We start from the raw sequence: 24,486 nt of genomic DNA on the forward strand, positions 1-24,486 counted from the left end.
TTCAATCAGTTGAAGGTCTGCTATAACAAAAAGAACCTGTGCAAGAGAAAATTTTCCAGCAGATTGCCTTCAGACTGGGACTGGAATACTGGCTCTCCTGAGTCTCCAGCAGTGGCCCACTCTGTAGATTTTTGGACTTGTCAGCCTCCATAATTGTGTGAGCCGATTACTTATAACAAATCTTTTTATATAAATACACATCCTATTGGTTATGGAGAACCCTCCTTAAGAAACTATGTTTAAAGAACTAATTATAAAAGACATGTTTGAATCCAAATGTATTAGTTCTTCCATTGCACCAAGAATGGCCAGCATTTTGGAAGACAGGATATGACTGGGGCTAAAATGGGCAAGTTCAAGGGTCATAGGATTTTCCATTGCATAAATTATGTAAAAAAACAAGCTGAATAAACATAAGAGGCAGCCGTGGTTATTTGTGTAATGATATCAAAAGGAAGTAGGAATTATAATGGATCAAAAACATTACTATGGAGTTCTTTCAAGTAAGAAGGAATGACACTGAGGTGGATAATGTGGAATACAGGATTAAGAAGATCAAAGTTCATGTATTATTCAATTACTGAAAACATTTCCTTGATACAGAGTATGCCGGGCACGAGGAATACACAAATTAATAAGACATAGTCCTTAATCTCAAGGAATTCAGAGTCGAGTGGGGAGATACACATATAGACATTCATAAAATAATATGATGCAGAAGCACTACTGGAGTCCAGGAGAGGAATGCTAAGCTTCATCTGGCTTCCTGATCCTCCGCTTTTATTATCCTCCACCCATATCTGTGCCTACTAATCTCGAGCCCTGTTACAATCATCACTAGCATGGAAACACGACATGAAGGGGAACTGAAAGAGGTACCAAGGATTAAGGTGAGCAGAAAATGCAACCATTGTACAACAGAGCACACACACTGAGATAAACTGAAATAGGATTATAAATCACGTAGTGAATTTTTATAGGACAGAGACGAGACTGGAGTGTGCAAAAACACTGGACTAGAAGTCCGGAGACCTTGATTTCATGTCTGATTAGTCCCCTAAATAGATGGAGGATACTAAGCAAGACCCGGAATCCTCCAGCACCTCAGTAATTTTATCTTGGTAAAGACTGAACCAGAGTAATTTCTAAGCCCTTTCCAGTATTAAAGCCCTTTGATTTTATAATTTTCAGGGTGCAAAACAGGGAGGGGGAATTTCAAATTTATCTTATATAGGTAGAGATCGTTTTTTGAAAATGGAAGTTGATACAGCTTCAGAGTCTGAACTCAAGGAGCGATTGGTAGCAACAATTGGTGTTTTGAACAAAATCAGAACTCTTTAGCACTACTATATTATAATACCTGCTGTGTCAATCTTGCCTTTGATATAATGGTGAAGCTCTAGGCTAAAATGAAGTGCTCAAGTGTCTGGTATTAATGAGCGGATTAGGGATTCAGAAAAGGTTTACCCTTCATTCATATTCAGCTCTGAATGCCTGACAAAAGTGGAGAATCTGTATCTCAGCCCCAGGCTTGAGATTTGGCTCTCTGCTGGCCTGACGACATCCCCTAAACACATCAAACCTCAGCTTCCTCATCTGTAAAATGATATAATGTCTGCCTCTCCTAGGACAAAGAATTGCTAAGATGATTAAACAGTGCACATTATGGTGTTTCATAATGGCAAACTTGTTATTTGTTTATGCTATATTAATTAATCATTGTGTGGTATTTGCATACACAGTATACTAATTAAGAAATCAGATTTGGCAGTTTGTGTAATATATCAATAGTATAAGTGATAAAGAAACTCCAAATGATTTTATTTCAAAAATGGTTAATCAATACAACATTTCTTATTCTCCCTTTGGAAATCCCTAAAAATGAAAAAGATAAAGAAAAAAAACAAAACAAAAAACTACATCTTTGCTGTGGAAAGGTGAAAACTCCCTTTCAGGTTTGTGTGAATTCTATACATGATAAAGTCTCTAAAAATGTTAAAATAGAATTTGTGTTTTCTAAGCAAAGCTCTCTTAGAAATAATCCAGTGCTCTAACAGAGTTATAAAGTGAAATCATAATAAACAGAAACAGAAGGAAAATAGCGCTAGATGAAATCTGATGAGATGTAGCGTCAGTGAACCAAAAAACTATCCGTACAAGCACTGAACAACCTCACCCACAAAAGCAATCACTCTAACCCTTCTGTTCTTCATTCAGGAACCAAAGCCTCTATCCTCCCATTACCACAGGGTTATAAAATGTTGACATAAGTTTCAGTTTAGACTCTTAGAACTAAAAAATGGTCACATTATGCTCCTTTCCAAAATATTGCTTAGAAATAACTTTGTGGGTGTTACTAATTACTTGATCGAACTGAACTCTAAGTGCCCTGTAATGGTGATTTGTGAAAAAGGAGACACTCTAGAAAACTGCAGTTATGAAGCAGGTTTGGATGTTTCCAAGGTTCAATTCTGCTTCCTTCTGTTTTATTAGAAAGGAAGCATGGTGCTTACACTTGGTCCACCTCCGTGCATCTTCAGAGCCCGCACCGTCGCCACCAGCACCACAACACTGGGCACCAAGCCAGAAGCTCTGCACTTGATGTTGAAGAATTTCTCCATGCCAATATCAGCACCAAAGCCAGCTTCAGTCACTGTGGAGAATCAAGTTTGAAACTTGCTATTATCTTCTAAAAACAACGGTAGGTTTTGACAATCATTGATGTGGTTCAAATTCAAAGGATGACAAATTTTCCTCCACGTTCAAGGTTACTATACACCAATGCATCCTGTTCATAAACAAAGGTAAAAAGATGTTTCCATGGTTTTAGAAAATGTCCTACTTCCTTACATTCCATAAAAAGATGACTCTCTACTCTGCTTCACACCACTGTTCCTTAAGGATTCATTGCCATGGCCAAGATTTTTCTTCCAGTATAGAAGGTCAAGGCAAAGCTTTTCTTAACACAGATGGGATTTCCAACTTTTTAATCAGGTTCCAAATTGTGTCAAAGAACATTGCTGGTATGATTAGTATGGAAGATCTTTCCTTACTCTTTATAAGATACACACAGAATCACTTATTTTCATTCCATCTGGTCATTTCTATTGATGGACAAAATTGAAGTTAGTTGAGCCGTTTAAGGAGGTTGATCATCAGGCTTGATAATAAGATGGTATCTTTACTTCATAACCACAGAGGACACTCATCTTTAACCATCATTTCTGCTGCCCCCAAATTGCTAAAAATGTTACTGAGGCAGTTATGGCTATAGCAGGGAGACTATCCAACACTGCCTTCCAAGATAATACTCCTGATGCTGGGTAAGCAGCATCATCTTCATACACAAAGCAGAGCTCTGGACCAGCCACATCAGCAGCCCCTGGGGGTTTATTAGAAATGCAGACTCTTGGGCTCTATCCCAGAGCTACTGAATCAGAACCAGCATTTTGAAAAGATCCCTTAGTGAGATGAATGCCCATTAAAATTTGAGAAGCACACTGCTCTAGGGAAGGAATACTATTAATGTAATAGATATTAAATATTTATGGACTATGCACTATATACTTACAGTACAACCAAGGCCATAATTTATGGCAGAAATAGGAAGAGGCAGTAAAAAAAAATTTACTAAGATATAATAAAAACCATTTAACATGTGAATAAATGAGGATATTTGTCCCCAGCATTCACTGAATACACACATTTTAATAAAAATTAAGAAAAGAGAAATAGAGAGGGCAGACAGACAGCAGAAGCAAGAATAACTACAATCCTGCAGCCTGTGGAACAAAAACCACATTCATAGAAAGATAGACAAGATGAAAAGGCAGAGGGCTATGCACCAGATGAAGGAAAAAGATAAAACCCCAGAAAAACAACTAAATGAAGTGGAGATAGGCAACCTTCCAAGAGACAAGGAAGGACACTACATAATGATCAAGGGATCAATCCAAGAAGAAGGTATAACAATTGTAAATATATATGCACCCAACATAGGAGCACCTCAATACATAAGGCAACTGCTAACAGCTATAAAAGAGGAAATCGACAGTGACACAATAATAGTGGGGGACTTTAACACCTCACTTACACCAATGGACAGATCATCCAAAATGAAAATTAATAAGGAAACACAAGCTTTAAATGACACAATAGACCAGATAGATTTAATTGATATTTGTAGGACATTCCATCCAAAAACAGCAGACTACACTTTCTTCTCAAGTGCATATGGAACATTCTCCAAGATAGATCACTTCTTGGGTCAAAAATCAAGCCTCAGTAAATTTAAGAAAATTGAAATCATATCAAGCATCTTTTCTGACCACAACGCTATGAGATTAGAAATGAATTACAGGGAAAAAAACGTTAAAAACACAAACACATGGAGGCTAAACACTACGTTACTAAATAACCAAGTGATCACTGAAGAAATCAGAAAATACCTAGAGACAAATAACAATGAAAACACGATGATCCAAAACCTATGGGATGCAGCAAAAGCAGTTCTAAGAGGGAAGTTTATAGCTATACAAGCCTACCTCAAGAAACAAGAAAAATCTCAAATAAACAATCTAATCTTACACCTAAAGGAACTAGAGAAAGAAGAACGAACAAAACCCAAAGTTAGCAGAAGGAAAGAAATCATAAAGCTCAGAGCAGAAATAAATGAAATAGAAACAAAGAAAACAAGAGCAAAGGTCAATAAAACTAAAAGCTGGTTCTTTGAGAAGATAAACAAAATTGATAAACCATTAGCCAGACTCATCAAGAAAAAGAGGGAGAGGACTCAAATCAATAAAATTAGAAATGAAAAAGGAGAAGTTACAACAGACACCACAGAAATACAAAGCATCCTAAGAGACTACTACAAGCAACTCTATGCCAATAAATTGGACAACCTAGAAGAAATGGACAAATTGTTAGAAAGGTATAACCTTCCAAGACCGAACCAGGAAGAAACAGAAAACATGAACAGACTAATCACAAGTAATGAAATTGAAACTGTGATTAAAAATCTTCCAACAGGGCTTCCCTGGTGGTGCAGTGGTTGAGAATCTGCCTGCCAATGCAGGGGACATGGGTTCGAGCCCTGGTCTGGGAGGATCCCACATGCCGCGGAGCAACTGGGCCCGTGAGCCACAACTACTGAGCCTGTGTGTCTGGAGCCTATGCTCCGCAACAAGAGAGGCCGCGATAGTGAGAGGCCCGCGCACCGCGATGAAGAGTGGCCCCCACTCGCCGCAACTAGAGAAAGCCCTCACACAGAAACGAAGACCCGACACAGCCAAAAATAAATATAAATAAATAAATTTATAAAAAAAAAAAAAATCTTCCAACAAACAAAAGTCCAGGACCAGATGGCTTCACAGGTGAATTCTATCAAACATTTAGAGAAGAGCTAACACCCATCCTTCTCAAACTCTTCCAAACAATTGCAGAGGAAGGAACACTCCCAGACTCATTCTATGAGGCCACCATCACCCTGATACCAAAACCAGACAAAGATACTACAAAAAAAGAAAATTACAGACCAATATCACTGATGAATATAGATGCAAAAATCCTCAACAAAATACTAGCAAACAGAATCCAACAACACATTAAAAGGATCATACACCATGATCAAGTGGGATTTATCCCAGGCATGCAAGGATTCTCCAATATACGCAAATCAATCAATGTGATACACCATATTAACAAACTGAAGAATAAAAACCATATGATCATCTCAATAGATGCAGAAAAAGCTTTTGACAAAATTCAACACCCATTTATGACAAAAACTCTCCAGAAAGCGGGCATAGAGGGAACCTACCTCGACATAATAAAGGCCATATATGACAAACCCACAGCAAACATCATTCTCAATGGTGAAAAACTGAAAGCATTTCCTCTAAGATCAGGAACACACCAAGGATGTCCACTCTCACCACTATTATTCAACATAGTTTTGGAAGTCCTAACCACGGCAATCAGAGAAGAAAAAGAAATAAAAGGAATCCAAATTGGAAAAGAAAAAGTAAAACTCTCACTGTTTGCAGATGACATGATACTATACATAGAGAATCCTAAAAATGCCATCAGAAAACTACTAGAGCTAATCAACGAATTTGGTAAAGTTGCAGGATACAAAATTAATGCACAGAAATCTCTTGCATTCCTATACACTAATGATGAAAAATCTGAAAGAGAAATTAAGGAAACACTCCCATTTACCATTGCAACAAAAAGAATAAAATACCTAGGAATAAACCTACCTAGGGAGACAATGCACCTGTATGCAGAAAACTGTAAACACTGATGAAAGAAATTAAAGATGATACCAACAGATGGAGAGATATACCATGTTCTTGGATTGGAAGAATCAATACTGTGAAAATGACTATACTACCCAAAGCAATCTACAGCTTCAATGCAATCCCTATCAAATTACCAATGGCATTTTTTACGGAACTAGAACAAAAAATCTTAAAATTTGTATGGAGACACAAAAGACCCCGAATAGCCAAAGCAGTCTTGAGGGGAAAAAACGGAGCTGGAGGAATCAGACTCCCTGACTTCAGACTATACTACAAAGCTACAGTAATCAAGACAATATGGTACTGGCACAAAAACAGAAACATAGATCAATGGAACAAGATAGAAAGCCCAGAGATAAACCCACGCACCTATGGTCAACTAATCTATGACAAAGGAGGCAAGGATATACAATGGAGAAAAGACAGTCTCTTCAATAAGCGGTGCTGGGAAAACTGGACTGCTACATGTAAAAGAATGAAATTAGAACACTCCCTAACACCATACACAAAAATAAACTCCAAATGGATTTGAGACCTAAATGGAAGACCGGACACTATAGAACTCTTAGAGGAAAACATAGGAAGAACACTCTTTGACATAAATCACAGCAAGATCTTTTTTGATCCACCTCCTAGAGTAATGGAAATAAAAACAAAAATAAACAAATGGGACCTAATGAAACTTCAAAGCTTTTGCACAGCAAAGGAAACCATAAACAAGACGAAAAGACAACCCTCAAAGTGGGAGAAAATATTTGCAAACGAATCAACAAAGGATTAATCTCCAAAATATATAAACAGCTCATGCAGCTCAATATTAAAGAAACACACAACCCAATCCAAAAATGGGCAGAAGACCTAAATAGACATTTCTCCAAAGAAGACATACAGATGGCCAAGAAGCACATGAAAAGCTGCTCAACAACACTAATTATTAGAGAAATGCAAATCAAAACTACAATGAGGGATCACCTCACACCAGTTAGAAAGGGCATCATCAGAAAATCTGCAAACAACAAATGCTGGAGGGGTTGTGGAGAAAAGGGAACCCTCTTGCACTGTTGGTGGGAATGTAAATCGATACAGCCACTATGGAGAACAGTATGGAGGTTCCTTAAAAAACTAAAAATAGAATTACCATACGACCCAGCAATCCCACTACTGGGCATATACCCAGAGAAAACTATAATTCAAAAAGACACATGCACCCCAATGTTCACTGCAGCACTATTTACAATAGCCAGGTCATGGAAGCCACCTAAATGTCCATCGATAGACGAATGGATAAAGAAGATGTGGTACATATATACAATGGAATATTAGTCAGCCATAAAAAGGAACGAAATTGGGTCATTTGTAGAGACGTGGATGGATCTAGAGACTGTCATACAGAGTGAAGTAAGTCAGAAAGAGAAAAACAAATATCGTATGTTAACGCATATATGTGGAACCTAGAAAAATGGTACAGATGAACCGGTTTGCAGGACAGAAATTGAGACACAGACGTAGAGAACAAATGTATGGACACCAAGGGGGAAAAGCTGCGGGGGGTGGGGTGGTGGTGTGATGAATTGGGTGATTGGGATTGACATGTATACACTAATGTGTATAAAATTGATGACTAATAACCTGCTGTATAAAAAAATAAATAAAATTAAATTCAAAAAAAAAAGAAAAGAAAAGAAAAGAAAAAGAAAACATCACCCATAATTTCAGACTCTTTTTGACTTTTTTAGTCAACTAGTTGTCCTAATTCTTTATGGTTTCCTTTTAGTACCTCAAATTCCTATATAATTTTTAACGAATAGGTAGAATTTTGTAGTCTGCTCTTTTACTTTAAAATTATCAGGGTTTTCTTGCTGTACTACAAACTTCCAAAAATTATAAGTGGCAACTTATAATTTTGTTGTTGATGTACCAAGATTTGCAAAATTGTTCCCCCGTTATTAGATGTTTGGGTTGTTTCCAATATAGATAATGCTGCAAAATAGCTGTGCATATGGGCTTTAATCTCTTTCAAATTATATTCTTGGAATAAATTCCCAAGGGTGAGAGTATGGTGCCAGAGGGTATAAAATTTTTTTATGACTGTTGATACGCTTTTGACAAACTGAAAAACATTCCTTTGAAAGTATTCAATTTGGAATGAACATAGATAGAAGTCATTTTCTTCCCCTTTACTATATTTCCTTTGAACAAGCGATGTAGCTATGCTATGATATTTTAAAAACTGTTTAATGTCACCCTATAGTTAGAAGTAGACTATTATGTACATTTCACATAATGGGGTTTGATCAAGTGATCTCTAGACTTTCCAATTGGATGCACATGTCCACTTGAAGCTCCCCTATTAGACTGTAAACTCCATGAGGATAGGGACCATGTCTGTTAACATTGCAAGGCACATAGTAGGCACTGAATTAACGTATGTACCTCCAAACCAACCAAAAGGCAATAGAAAGTTTCAAAACACTTGGTCAAAACACTTGTTTTATTGTGTTAGTAATATATTAATAACACATTTTATTTATAAACGTGTAATTCCCTTGCAAAAGTTGCATGCTCAAATTCTCTTCAAACAACCTGAACTCTTCCCTTCCTCAGCCTTCACATATAGTTACCAAGTTCTCCTACCTTCATCAGCTCAGTGCTGCCAAAGGAAAAACTCCCAAGATCCCTAACATAAAACCGAAGGCCACCCTAATGTAACGACCTTCACTTTCCTCACCCTCTGCTTCAAATTTCATATTTCAGTAATACCACTTCCTGGAGAGCCCACACAAACCATGTGACTTGTCATCCTCACCCCTCTTCTCCCATCTAGAATGTTCTTCTCTCCCCTCTCCCTTAAAGCCTTAGCTCAGATGTCTCATTTCCTGGAAGCTTGCTCTGAACTTCTCAGGCAGAGGAAGCTACCCCTTCTGCCCCTCCTAGCCCTCTGGTTTGTTGCTCCACGGAGCCCACATCTATCTCTGCATGTAGCATCCTAATTAGACGTATGTGTCATCTTCCATGTGGAGGGCAGGGGCCATATCTTATTCACCTTTGTATCTCTAGTACCAAGTGCAAAAAAAATGAGTGAATTAACAAAGAAAAGAAGAAACGATCAGAGAGGGAGCCAGCTATCATTCAACAGAGAAAGGTAGATAGACATATACATAATATAGAATTTAAACAGAATTAATAGTTTTCTTACAGCTCCCTATCATATCTTTTTTTCTTAAAATACCAAAACCATTTTAATAAGAGCTATAAAGGTCATATCTGAAAAAGACAGACCACCTCAAATGTCTACATAAGCTAGACAAGATTAATTTCATATTGGGAGGGAGGAAGCACAGTAACAAAAAGAACTTCAGTTAGGGAAGGAAACAGGATGCGGTAATAAAGGTCTAGGACTGTGGCTTCCAAATGCAAAGGAAATATGGAGGCAAACAATATGAAGAAAACAGGAGGAAGTGCCAGATTCTTATCCGTTGAAAACTGTTTGGAAATACTGCATGTATTTTTATTTGTTTTCAAATATCAGACTGCTAAGGAAAACAGAAGGTACTCTGGTGGGTCAGTAATTCCAAAAGTAAGGACCACTTAATACGGCGTCATCAACAAGAACTAACTTCGACATGGACACCGTGCAGTGCTGTGTATCTGTGTCTTAGTCCCACGGGCAAGGGGGACAGTGTCTGGTTGTGATAAGGGGGCAAGTTCCATCTCCTAGGCAAATCCTGGGACTGGTCGACATCGAAAACCCCTAAGTTAAGTTTTCCTAGTGACCTGAAATAAGCAATTTATTCCCTTACTGTCTTTGCTGCTCTCTATAAATTTTAAAACAGATACGGGAGAAGGAATTATTTAATGTGGCCTGTAGTATAGACTTGGTCTTGAGTCATGAAGCAAGTACATTTACTATGATTTAGCAATCCTGAAGAGCACATAATGTAGACTTCTGCAAGCTGCATGCTTTAAAAGGTTTGTGAGAAACTGCCCGTGCCACAGGAATTATTTGTCTTGGCAATCTCTTTTTTGGGGGGGGGGGCAGGGGCGAGGGGGTTGTTTACAGCTATTCAACTTACAGGGTGAATGGAAACAGGAAATGCTGACTGATACTCTGTGTGAGCACAGAAGCTCGTAGATAGGGATTTTGTAGCCTGGCTTGATTCAAACTTCAAAACCCATGATCTGCTCAGAAAGGAACTGTCAGTGGGTCTGCTTTGGGAAGGGACTATTTGGACAAATACTCTTCGTAACCTGCACAGGAAACAGAGCTCTGGGTAAAAACCAATAATGGACAACTGGGTGGCTGGCTCTCTATGCTGATCTGCTAGGACACCCCGAGTCACATGGTACAAACTGAACAGAAACAATAACAACAAAAAAGCCACTACTGACAGGCACACTTGCTATCTATGAAATTCTTCAATGAGGCAGAGAGAATGATTTTTATATTTAAGTTATTCTATCACATCCCCAACTTGCTATACACAGAGAAGTTGCAGTGACAATTGGGACTCAGATTTTAGAGTAATCACTGATCTGCTACCTTAAAAAAAAAAAAAAAAAGCATTAACGTCATGACATCATAGGCAGGCCCTATAAGCCATGGGTTCATAAAATTCTAGAGCTATGAGGGACCTTTAGGGATAACATACTCTAACCTCTTCAGGGCTCCTATGTGCCAGGTAAGCTCTCTTCTTGAGATAACAATGAAGAACCTGCTATGCTGTCCCAGGTCCCTCTGATGCCCGGCCCAGAGCACTCCTTTCTATATTACATACTCTCTGCCATTCTGCCCAAAAGCACTCTTGATTAGACATATACACCCCAGAATTTAGGAAAGACCTTTGTTTCTTCTCATTCAATAATTACTGAATCTCTATTACTCTGCCAGGCATCTAAGCATTTATCAGTGTGCCCCTGTCTTCACTTAGTGAGCAAACAGGGCTGCCAGCACATTTTTAACAAGACAAAGATGAGGAAGATTCATTCATTACCTAATAACAAAGGAACATCTTTCTAACCTTTCTTTTCATTTTTTTCATGCTTGAATTCCCTCTGGTACTTTAAAATGTTTATTTATCTATCAGTATGTAGGCAAATTTGAATCAACTCTCTTTCGCGATTACTTCTAGATGATCTCATGGGTTAGTACGTTTATTGAACCCATTTCTATGGAATCACAATCTTAAGTGCAGTTCAGTCGTTCTCAACTGGGAACATTTGTCAATATCTGGAGTCACTTTTGGTTATTGTAACTGGCATCTAGTAAGTAGGAGCCAGGGATGCTGCTAAACATCTTAGAATGCAGAGGACAGCCGCACACCCGCTTAAAAAAAACAACAACAAAAAAAACCCACCTAGAATTATCTACCCAAAATGCCCAAAGAGGTAGACACTCCGCCCTAGTTCAAGCAGGACAAAGGAGCCTTGCACTTTCTAGACACTCTTCCTGAGAACGTTACAAATGCATTTGCTGCATTAGAACAAAAGGATGTACAAGATTATGTTAACGATAATCATATGAGACCCTGAAATGTGAGTAAAAACTCCACTCAGCAAAGTCTGATGCGCTGTGCCAACAATGTGTTTACTACAACACGGCAGTTCCTGCTGATGAAAAGTAGTGTATCACAGGTGACTGATGCACCAACTTCGTAAGGCAGCGAGGAATACAGGACAACATGGGTGATGGCAATGATCTGTCTTACTACTAAGAACAAACATATATGATGGGGAAAAGCTATTCAAATAGAGACTGGGGCTTGGGGAGAGGCACAGACGTTGACATTTACTGACATGCCTGTGTGCCCGGCAATGCACTAGACATTCTCCATCTCATTTCACTTTTTATCGCCTTCATCCTCTGCTTACAGATTATGAAGCTAAAGATGTAAAAGTTTAAATAATTTTTTTCCAAGGTCACACAGTTAGAAGGCGATAGAGCTTGGATGGAAACCATGGTCCATCTGACTGCAGGCTAGGCCCCTACTCCATCCTGCCCCGTCCACGTATAACTGATCCTGCAGCATTTCTTTAACTCAGCTGCTTGGCAAGTTGTGTACCAAGATGGAAATCTCAACACCTTGTACTTCAATAATAATTTGATATCTAAGATGTAGCTCTAGATTCTTTTCCTGAACCCCAGACTTGTTTTCTAATTGCAGTGTGGCCCTGCTGTGATAAAAGAAAGTAAGTAATCTGCAGTCTTCTTCTCTATTATATTTCTTCCCTCCCTTCCTTCCCTCTCTCCCTCCTTCCTTCCATTCTCTCTCTCTCTCTCTCTCTCAATTCAGAAAGTTCTTTTCTCTCTTAGAGCATTTCATTTAGGGATAATGAATCTCATCCTCTCCCAGTTCTCAGCCTACAGTGCTGAGTTCTGGGCAGTGGTGGGCAATATACTGGTGAAAAAGAAAGAGCTGCAAGGACCAGCTCCATCTGGGTTTGGTATCCAACACCAGCAGAAACAGGTCACAGGTAGAGAATACTTGCTCTGCAATCTGGCCTCTTGAGTACCAGATGGTATTCTGGGAGTCAGGGGGTATTTCACCACCTTTCACTGGATGAGTCAGATCCCAAGATGGGTCTTCCCAGCCTCCTCCAAGCCAGGCGTCCACCCTCCAGCACTGGCTGGGGAAATGACCAGCCCCAACTCTCTTGCTTGGGTTTTCCTTTCCAAATTGCACACCACGGTGGGAGAAAAGGCAACAAATACTTCAGATCTGAAATTCTCGTTTCTGCTTTTACACTGGGGAAAACCCTCCTTAGCCTCTGAGATAGAGTTAAATTGAGGCACCAAGAGTTGTCCCTGAGTTTCTGGCTACTTGAGACACCTGAATATTGTCACTATCATAGCAAATTGAATTTCCACCTTGCTGTGTCACTAAGGGTTTACTCCATGTGTACTCAGAAGATTAGAATTTTCAGATTTCACAGCCACTTTATAATGCTAATAATTTTTCTCTCCATGATACATGCAACCAACATACATATCAAATACACAACATAGTGAGTCCCCATTACTTTGGGACATGAACTTGAATTTATGGACTGTTAGAGGCCTCACAGAAGAACTAGCCTTTGCAATCAGTTTAGCTCAAAATAGGTTGAGATAAGAAGTATGTCTGCACAGGGCAGATTTTGCTAACTTAATCCTCAAAAGAATTTCTAGTAAACAGAGGGAGAAATAAAACCATAGCTTTCATTCAGTTAGCACTTAACTTTCTCACGACAAATCAGAAATGAAAACAAAACCTTTGTACAGGAAGAAGTAAGGTAGATGCCGTACTAGGCTTCATTCTGAAGCACTGTGGGCTATAATTCCTGAACAATGCTAAAGGAATGGAAACTGGACTCTTCAAACTGCCTTTTTCTACCCTATGTAAACACGTCTACTCCGCTGCAGCTGTCTACAGATAAACTCAGGGCAAGCGGAGTTCGGAGTCACAGAAGCACATAAACTCTGAATTGGAGCTCAAGGTAGGCTGAGCTCCTTCGAGGATTTTAATTATTTTTTCAATGACTAGAAGGAGACTAAGTAAACCAGGACGAATCAATAAATGACAGGGGAAGCTCTGTATTATTACTACAGCTGGAAAAAAAAAAGGGTGGGGGGACTTGATTTAGAACGTATTAATTTTAAGGATCCAACTTAAGTCTATGAAATTCTACAAAAAATTAAATCCTTTCTGCTCTTTCGGACTTGTCTTTGCTCTTCGGTTTTATTAAATGTCTTAGGGTCAAATTTTCATCAAGTATACAGATTCAACTGGGCACATATTAGGAGATTTAAAGGAAAAAGAAACCAATTAAAAAAGAAAAAAAATATTAATATTAACATGTGCCTTTCCTCTTTCTTACCTTTCTGGTGATGGCAGTGCTTACACACATTAGGGGAAGTTTGGTAGTCATATAGAAGCATGAGAAGGTTACAGGGGATTTATTAGGAGGAAAGGAAAGAGAAGATAAGGAAAGTATAAAAAGGACATAGGTCCACATGAACTATCTGTTTTTGGTAGTAATAAAAACTTTGAAAATACCAGTAATGCCACTTAGATGTACGTTGGTATCAGGATCCAGAATTTCCTTCTTCCAGAGAATTAATTAGGTACAGACACTGGTTCCCGTTATTTGAACCCATCGTTACACATCTTGTTTTGTAAAATGATTTTGACCAAAGTGAAATTTGATTTTGAAAAAAATGTTTAGATGAAAATTAAATTATACATGCTACTTTTTACCTCCTCTATAAAAATCCAACTGAATTAAATTCATAAATTCATTATCCAAAGATGCCATCTTCTTGTACAGATCATGAGCACTTGTACAATGTCACTGCTTTGACCAGGGTTTTAACCCTTCCATTTTTAGCAAACTGTGGTTTGTGGTTTGCTAAAGCCAAAGTTCTGGCTAAGGGCCTGGATTTTTGGATGACTGCTTGGGGCAGAGCTGTTCTCTTGCAGCTCCTGAAAACCGGACACGAGGAAAATAACTTGAAACAAATTCTGAAAGTCTTTGCTAACAACATGCCTTAATCTAAAGTAATGGAAAGATGAAATAGAACATTTTTCATCGAGCAGTTGATGAAAACCAAGCCAAGGAGGAAAAAAGCATAAATGTCAAAAGGTAAATACGTTTTATCTCAAAGGTTCCCAGGGGAAAAAAACAACATCCAAAAACCTATATTAGCTTCTTCTGCGACTACAAGAAACCCAGCAAGAGAAACCAAGATTCCTGAGTTTGGAAACAAATTAAATCCACCAACATTCCTAGTATGACAACTTCTATTATAGAAAAAGAAACTAAGACGGAAGGAAAACATTCTAAACTTGAAAGCTGGAAGATTCTACAACGTACTTAACAAAATAAGAGCAGGCAGGGCAGGAATTTTTGAACTGAAGGTAGAGACACATTAGTGTTTTACATAATCAATTTACTGGGTTGCAACAAGAATTTTAAAAAAAAGAAGAAGAAATAGGATAGGAAATATTAGGATACATGACATATGATAAGAGAAAGTAGTCTTGTTTCATAAGACATTGATTCCATTTTTGCACACGTGTGTGCATGCGTGCACATGCATTTTGTGATATAAAATGTACTTTATGCTCTGGGTTTCAGTCAAAACATCCAAGAGCCACTGGCCCAGACTCTGCAGATTTCTTATCTAGGAAGGGAGACAGACCGGCTGGTTTTACAGTCATGTCTAGCCCCACTGGTTTCTCACAAGATCAATTTAATGATTATCCAGACCTGGTCCCACTCTGCTCAGCACTGGGACAAACGGCACAGGTAGCTCAAAGGAATGACGACCCTAACCTCAGTGGTATCAGCCATCACCAGTACATTTAGGGGCACAGATGCAATGTTACTCTCACTGATCCAGTGGCTCTTTTGGGCAGAAATGGTCTCCATGGTCCTTCTTTCCATGTTTTCTTTGGTCACTAGCAATAGACAAGCCTCCCTGCCTGACCAGTGGTACAAGATCTTGAAAGGATTCGATTTAACAGAACAAATGAGGACTCACTGAACAGGCCAGTAATTCCTACTTACAAGTCTAAAAAACTCAAAGTAAAGATAATTGCCCCGAAAGGAGGGATGAACATATTTTTTCCTTGGCTTATTTAAAAAATAATCCTTTCCGTCTATAAAATGAATATATATGAGTAGAAACATATTGTTGATTACTGGAAAATCTGATGTGAAGGAGAAAATATATCAGGCACTTTTAACCGTTTTCGCTGTTATTTATGTCCTTGAATCTCTCTGTACTGTTGACCACGGAATATGCCCTTGAGATGTCCAAGTAAACACAGTTTATAAGGGAAAGGTAACAAAGGTAACAAAGCATCAGGAATAATTCTCATGTTCCCACCTCTGCACCTCTACCCAATCCCTATGTGCAGAAGGAGTTGATACTAAAGTTTGGTATCATTCTTATTTTGTATAAACAAAGAACAAACCCTCATTTGCCACCCCTGTTTCTTTCTCCTGCTCTTGGTATGTCCCCAGCCTGGCCTTCTATCTAGAAATGGAGTCCAACTTGGGTTAAGTACCAATAATAAAAATATGATTATTTGTATCACACAAGAAAAAACTGATCTTTGATTTACTTAAGAATGAAAATGGGCCTGTCGGTTTGGCTGATTTAGAAGATAATCCTAAGCATGTTTGTATACAGAAGTCAAAGAAGTCAAAGGTCTCCTCTCTCTAAACACTGGCAGATATTGTCTCACACACACACACACACACACACACACACACACACACACACACACAAAAGAGAGAGAGAGAGTGAGGTATAGTGACATGGATGACTTGGCATTAACTTGATTCTGAGTCTGGGAAAACCTCTTGAACTATGTCATGCTAACCTCACCTTTCTATTTAAAGGAGCCCATACAGAATCAGAAAATGTCTTAGCTTCTCTTGCAGCTAGGTATGGCTATGAGACCAATGTTGTTAATGAGATGTAAACAGAAGTGTTGTATGACTTCCAGTAAGGCTCTAGAAAAGGTGATATGCCTTTCATTCTCCTTCCTGCTGGCTGGGTTACAGATGTGATGGCTGGGGCCTGTGCAACCATCCTGGGCTACTAGGCACACCCTGATGACTGAGTAGATGACGTACCAGTTGAGACTGTCTACCCTGGATTTCTTTTACATGGCAGAGAAATAAACTTATATTTGCTTTGGGCCACTTTTTTCACTATTGCTGTTATGTGTGAGTGAACCTAATCCTAGCTGACTCCTTTGTGAAAATAAAGCCTACTTAGAAACGTGATAGCATTCTTCATTTCTATCATTTCAGTTTGCACATAATTTGAACGTTATGCAGTGTTTTCTTTCTCTGCACAACAGTAACTCTGGCACTAAAGACAAGGTTACATTTCTAATTTAGAAAAGATGTGAGATTTGCTCAAAGTTTTGCTGATGAAAAAGCTAAAATTTCTAAGGCTGAGAGTGGTTGTAACTCTTTGATAGATGCCCCAAAGCTATGCCACTGAAGGTAAGTGAGAGAGGGTCTAATTGAAAGCTCCAGACACAGATTTAAATCAAGACAGCAGAAACCGGTATGTCAGTTTGCAGTAGAAGAGGACACACAGTAGGTCTCAAGAGGGTTTCCTGTTCATCTGACTTTCAGAACTGTTCCCACTCTAAATTCTATCTCCTCTGTGTATGTGCTAAACAAAGAAGTGTTCTTTGAAGGCAAAAAAACCTATTTTCATAGTTGTTTTAAATATTTTTAGAATTTATTATTAAACTATTGCCTGACCCTAAAAAGTAAAAACAATCCAGTCGACCAAAACATTCATGCACTTGTATAAAACAAACAAAAAAGGACTAAACAAGACTGAGGTGGGCTGGGGCGGAGGGCAATCAAAAGAAGGTACTCATATCGCTGGTGTCTAAAATTCGGTATGTCTGTGTGCATAAACACTTGAATATATGAAAAATAAAAATTAAAAAAAAAACCCTCATTCTTTAGGACATAACTAAACATCTCAGTGGGGAAGAAGGAGTTTTTAGTGGATGAATAAGCCATCCTCACTGCCTCTGGACAGCAGGCTACAAGGGCAACCTCTGAGCAATCTCTTCACTTCTCCCCAGTGAGTTTGTAGAGAGAAAGTCTCGCTGGGGCTCAGGCTGTCTCATCCCTCAGGTCAGCCACTGTCCGCATCTCTACCATGCCCGTTATCAAGGGAGATGGAAGAGCATGGATGGCTATACACAGCCATCACTACTGCCAGAAAGCAACGTGAAGGCCCTGACCCACTAAACATGACTGTTAGCATCCAGATTTAGCTCTCAAAAAAGTAAAGACTTGACCACATACTAATGACAACTGCCAATCTATGCCTCTAGCCTCAGCCTGTCTCCTCAATTCCTACCTATATTCCTCCCCCGCCTTGCATAAATAACAAACATTAACATTTTGCCACAACTGCTTATTTTCCTTTTACAAAGAAGTAACACAGCACAGATAGAGCTGAAGGCTATCCTCATGCACGGGTACCCAGTTCAGCTCCTTCCCTTCCTCTCCCAGTCAGCGATTCTTATTAACTTGGTGCTTATGCGGGCCATGTTTTCATTCTTCTGCGCATGTCCAAAGGCATAAACAAAATACAGTGCTGTTTGTATGTTTTTTAAGTGTGTGAGACTGTATTTACAATTGCACTAGCTGCTTTTTCACTCAACATTGTATTTCTGAGCTCTTACCTTGTGGAAATACCCAGAAGTAGTGCTGCTGGTTGTGAAGCACCCACATCTGTAACTGCTAACCGAGTCCTTTCCTGGGGAAGGGGTCCAATTAGATAACCCTCTGGCCTCTCCTCCCCCTCAATCATTCTCTTCAGGAAGGTGGACTGTCTTACTTGATGGGAAAGGGGTAGTTTGGAAAGAAACCCCATCTTCCAGTGGAGTCCTGATAACAGTAACACTACAAAATCATTCCGGAAGTTCTCATGGATCAGAAACTGTATGCTCTTCTCCATGACCTTTAAGGACGTTGAAAATATACATCCAGTCTGTTTTCTCTGCCATATCGCTGAGCTGGATGAACTCCTGGTGATTCCCTGAACACATACTGACCTTTCCCCCTCTGTCTCCCTTTACTGGATTATATCTTAAACTTTTTTCAAAACCTCCCTCAAACGCCATCTTCTCAAGGGAATCTTAATGGAACCACTATTGAAGAATTGTCCATTTATCTCTACCAGTAATTGAAAGCATAACATTTCAGATCGGCATTTATTCCCCTCCAAATGACCTGATCTAACCACGAAATTCATCTCCCCACATCTTATACTCCAGCTAAACTATCCTCAGAACCCACTAACTCTTTCCCATCCACATTCATTTGTTTGTTCTGTGCACTCTGCCTAAAAACCATTTCTCCCTAACTCTGTGTGTCAAATAACTTCAGATTTTAAATCAATTTTTCCTTTTTTTAAAAAATCACAAAATTAATGCACACTAATTGTAAAAATTGCAAGAATACCAAAATACGTAAAGAATACAGTGAAGGTCACCATGACCCCATTTCCCACAGATGAATAAAAGTAATCATCTGATATACTTCTTTCATACCTTTTCATTGCAGGTATATATTTATTTCATAATTTTAAAATGCAAGAAATACATTATAAATATTGCTTGGCAGAGTAATTACTTTTACTTTATATATTGTGAACTTCTTTCCATGTTCTATACACATCTATTCTTTTTAATAACCTTGATGTTACACCAATAATACCATACTTTTTGCTTTTTTTCTTAAAGCTTTATGTTTTAACGTTCACATTAAAATTTAATCCATCTTTATTCGGAATAAATTGTGCTGAAGGACTCTAAAGTTTATGTTTAAAAATTAATAGTCATGGGACTTCCCTGGCAGTCCAGTGGTTAAGACTCCGCGCTTTCACTGCAGGGGGCATGGGTTCGATCCCTGGTCGGGGAACTAAGATCCCGCATGCTGTGGGGCAGCCAAAAAAAAAAAAAAAAAGAGTGCTCCAGGCAGACAGAAGAGCCAGTGCAAAGATCCTGAGGTGGAAGCACCCAGTGTGTTTGGGGAATAGCAAGAAAACTAGTGTGGCTGGATGGAAAAAAAAAAAAAATTAATAGTCAAATGCCTGAACATCATTTAATCAGTGATACATCCGTTGGCCACTGATTTGAAATGTTATCCTTATCAAGTTATTAATATCTACATATAATGCAGTAAGTCTGATTAAGGACACTCAGGTATTCTTTTGATACCAGTTTTCTTTGTTTATTCCTCTTTATTGTTAGGGCAGTATTATCTTGTTTTGATATCTAGTTAGGTAAATCATCCATCATTGTTCTTTAAATTTTTTTTCTTGTCTATCCTCATGATTTATTCTTTTAGAATCTAAACAAATGTTGCTATTGATTTAACTATGAAGCTCATCTTCCTCTATTTTTACAGTAACCATAGGAGAGCGAAATTTTCCACCCCAAAATGTGTCTCTATGACATGAGGGTTATTTTATGTTGATTATTCTTAAGAAACAGAAGACTCAGGAATTCTTTCTTTTTACTTCCTCCTAACTGCCTGAAAGAATTTAGGTAAAGGGCTTGATCCAGGAAGAGCACGTTCACCAGAGATACCTACAAAGAATATGGGTCAGGTGTAGGTGGGGGGGTACTCGGCAGGGCCTGGAGATCAAAGTCCTCTTTGTGTCCCACTGTCTCTGCATAATCAAGGAAACATTTGTTTACCAAACATTTGTTTTTTCATCTTCCTGTGAATTGCCTTCATAACCTATGAGGTCCCAGACCCTACACCCTTCTCCTTAGTCCAGGATGAAATATATACTTCATTTTACCTGACTGTCTTTGGAATCTCTCATGTTCTGGTTCCCTGTACGTACATGATTAAATTTGGTTTTTCTCCTGTTAATCTGTCTCATGTCAATGTAATTATTAGGCCAGCCAGAAAAACCTACAAGGGTACAGGGAAATTTTTTCCTTCCCCAGCATAATTACTGTGCTATACCATAATATGGTATGATATATAGCACAGTAATTTTATAGTAATTTACATGTTAGTTTGACAGAGGAATGATGATTAACACTGACTATTCCCATTCAAGAACATGGCATATGTCTATGAAAACACAACAACCCAAAACCTATGAGATGCGGCAAAAGCAGTTCTAATAGGGAAGTATATGGCAATACAATCCTACCTCAAGAAACAAGAAAAATCTCAAACAACCTAACCTTACACTCAAAGCAACTAGAGAAAGAAGAACAAACAAAACCCAAAGTTAGCAGAAGGAAAGAAATCATAAAGATCAGAGCAGAAATAAATGAAATAGAAATGAAAAAAACAACAGCACAGATCAATAAAAATAAAAGCTGGCTCTTTGAGAAGATAAACAAAATTGATAAACCTTTAGCCAGACTCATCAAGAAAAAAGGGAGAGGACTCAAATCAATAAAATTAGAAATGAAAAAGAAGTTACAACTGAAACCACAAAAATACAAAAGGATCATAAGAGATTACTACAAGCAACTATATGCCAATAAAATGGACAACCTGGAAGAAATGGACAAATTGTTAGAAAGGTACAACCTTCCAAGACTGAACCAGAAAGAAATAGAAAATATGAACAGACCAATCACAAGTAATGAAACTGAAACTGTGATTAAAAATCTTCCAACAAACAAAAGTCCAGGACCAGATGGCTTCACAGGCAAATTCTATCAAACATTTAGAGAAGAGCTAACACCTATCCTTCTCAAACTCTTCCAAAAAACTGCAGAGGCAGGAACACTCCCAGACTCATTCTACGAGGCCACCATCACCCTGATACCAAAACCAGACAAGGATACCACGAAAAAAGAAAACTACAGGCCAATATCACTGATGAACATAGATGCAAAAATCCTCAACAAAATACTAGCAAACTGAATCCAACAGCACATTAAAAGGATCATACACCATGATCAAGTGGGATTTATCCCAGGGATGCAAGGATTCTTCAATATACGCAAATCAATCAGTGTGATACACCATATTAACAAATTGAAGAATAAAAACCATATGATCATCTCAATAGATGCAGAAAAAGCTTTTGACAAAATTCAACACCCATTTATGATAAAAACTCTCCAGAAAGTGAGAATACAGGGAACCTACCTCAACATAATAAAGGCCATATATGACAAACCCACAGCAAACATTATTCTCAACGGTGAAAAACTGAGGACGTTTCCTCTAAGATCAGGTACAATACAAGGGTGTCCACTCTCGCCAGTATTATTCAACATAGTTTTGGACGTCCTAGCCATGGCAATCAGAGAAGAAAAAGAAATAAAAGGAATCCAAATTGTCAAAGAAGTAAAACTGTCACTGTTTGCAGATGGCATGATACTTTACATAGAAAATCCTAAAGATGCCACCAGTAAACTACCAGAGCTAATCAATGAATTTAGTAAAGTTGCAGGATAAAAAATTAATACACAGAAATCTCGTGCATTCCTACACACTAACAACAATGAAAGATCAGAAAGAGAAGTTAAGGAAATAATCCAATTTAACATTGCAACAAAAAGAATAAAATACCTAGGAATAAACCTACCTAAGGAGGCAAAAGACCTGTATGCAGAAAACTATAAGATACCAATGAAAGAAATCAAAGATGACACAAACAGATGGAGAGATATATCATGTTCTTGGATAGGAAGAATCAACACTGTGAAAATGACTACACTACCCAAAGCAATCTACAGATTCAGTGCAATCCCCATCAAATTACCAATGACATTTTTCACAGAACTAGAACAAAAAATTTTACAATTTGTATGGAAACACAAAAGACCTTGAATAGCAAAAGCAATCTTGAGAAAAGAAAAAAAACCATAGCGCTGGAAGAATCATCAGGCTCCCTGACTTCAGACTATACTACAGGGCTACAGTAATCAAGACAGTATGGTACTGGCACAAAAACAGAAATATAGATCAATGGAACAGGATAGAAACCCCAGAGATAAACCTACGCACATATGGTCACCTAATCCATGACAAAAGAGGCCAGAATATACAATGGAGCAAAGACAGCCTCTTGAGTAAGTGGTGCTGGGGAAACTGGACAGTTACACGTAAAAGAATGAAATTAGAACACTCCTTAACACCATACACAAAAATAAACTCAAAGTGGATTAAAGACCTAAATGTAAGGCCAGACAGTATAAATCTCTTAGAGGAAGACACAGGCAGAACACTCTATGATATAAATCAAAGCAAGATCCTTTATGACCCACCTCCTAGAGTAATGACAATAAAAACAAAAATAAACAAGTGGGACCTAGTTAAACTTTAAAGCTTTTGCACAGCAAAGGAAACCATAAACAAGACAAAAAGACAACCCTCAGAATGGGAGAAAATATTTGCAAACGAAGCAACTAACAAAGGATTAACCTCCAAAATATATAAGCAGCTCATGCAGCTCAATATCAAAAAAACAAACAACCCAATCCAAAAATAGGCAGAAGACCTAAATAGACATTTCCCCAAAAAGATATACAGATGGCCAACAAACACATGCAAGGATGTTCAACATCACTAATCATTAGAGAAATGCAAATCAAAACTACAATGAGCTATCACCTTACACCGGTCAAAATGGCCATCATCATAAGATCAACAGACAATAAACGCTGGAGAGGGTGTGGAGAAAAGGGAACCCTCTTGCACTGTTGGTGGGAATGTAAACTGATTCAGCCACTATGGAGAACAGTATGGAGGTTCCTTAAAAAACTAAGAATAGAACTACCATGTGACCCAGCAGTCCCACTACTGGGCATATACCCATAGAAAACCATAATTCAAAAAGACACATGCACCCCAATGTTAATTGCAGTACTATTTATAATAGCAGGACATGGAAACAACCTAAATGTCCATCAGCAGAGGAATGGATAAAGAAGATGTGGCACATATATACAATGGAATATTACTCAGCCATAAAAAGGAACGAAATTGGGTCATTTGTAGAGACATGGATGGACCTAGAGACTGTCATACAGAGGTGACGTAAGTCAGAAAGAGAAAAAGAAATATCATATATTAACGTGTGTATGTGGAATCTGAAAAATTGGTATAGACGATAGGGGAAAGGGGGGGTGGGATGAATTGGGAGATTGGGATTGACATATATACACTATTGATACTATGTATAAAATAGATAACTAATGAGAACCTACTATATAGCACAGGGAACTCTACTCAATGCTCTGTGGTAACCTAAATGGGAAGGAAGTCCAAAAGAGGGGACATATGTATATATATATATATATTTGATTCACTTTGCTGTACGGTAGAAACTAACACAACATTGTAAAGCAACTATACTCCAATAAAAATTAAAAAAAAAAAAAAAGAACATGGCGTATGTCTCACCAATGATTCAGACTCAAGAGTCCTGCTTTGTGTCTTTCAATAACATTTTATGGTTTTCTTTCTATATGCTCGTTTCTTGTTAAATTTATCCCTAGGTATTTTATAGTTTGGGGACACATATAAATAGGATATTTCCCCTTTTACAGTATCTGTTTATTGCTGATATAAAGAAAAACTATTACATACTTACATTGCATCCAAATAACCAACCAACCAATTTACTTAAATTTCTTGAACTCTATTATACAATCATACTGTA

At 38.2% G+C, this 24,486-nt stretch overlaps 1 protein-coding gene across 11 annotated transcripts in view; it reads right to left on the bottom strand.

Moving 5' to 3' along the window:
- MTHFD1L (methylenetetrahydrofolate dehydrogenase (NADP+ dependent) 1 like) overlaps positions 1–24,486 on the bottom strand; it is a 290,546-nt gene that overhangs the window by 169,661 nt on the left and 96,399 nt on the right. For 10 of the 11 annotated variants that reach the window (XR_009702806.1, XR_009702808.1, XR_009702807.1 and 7 more), the window contains one exon: positions 2,514–2,653. Coding sequence is in view for 7 of the 11 variants with exons in the window: in XM_061206826.1 (XP_061062809.1) it covers positions 2,514–2,653 (140 nt within the window). In the remaining 4 variants the exon portion in view is untranslated. Of the gene's footprint in view, positions 1–2,513; positions 2,654–2,700; positions 2,789–24,486 lie in introns of those variants that run through there. The other variant, XM_061206828.1, reaches the window with a different exon arrangement.

Source organism: Eubalaena glacialis, chromosome 12, assembly GCF_028564815.1.
Source record: "Eubalaena glacialis isolate mEubGla1 chromosome 12, mEubGla1.1.hap2.+ XY, whole genome shotgun sequence".
NCBI lineage: Eukaryota > Metazoa > Chordata > Mammalia > Artiodactyla > Balaenidae > Eubalaena > Eubalaena glacialis.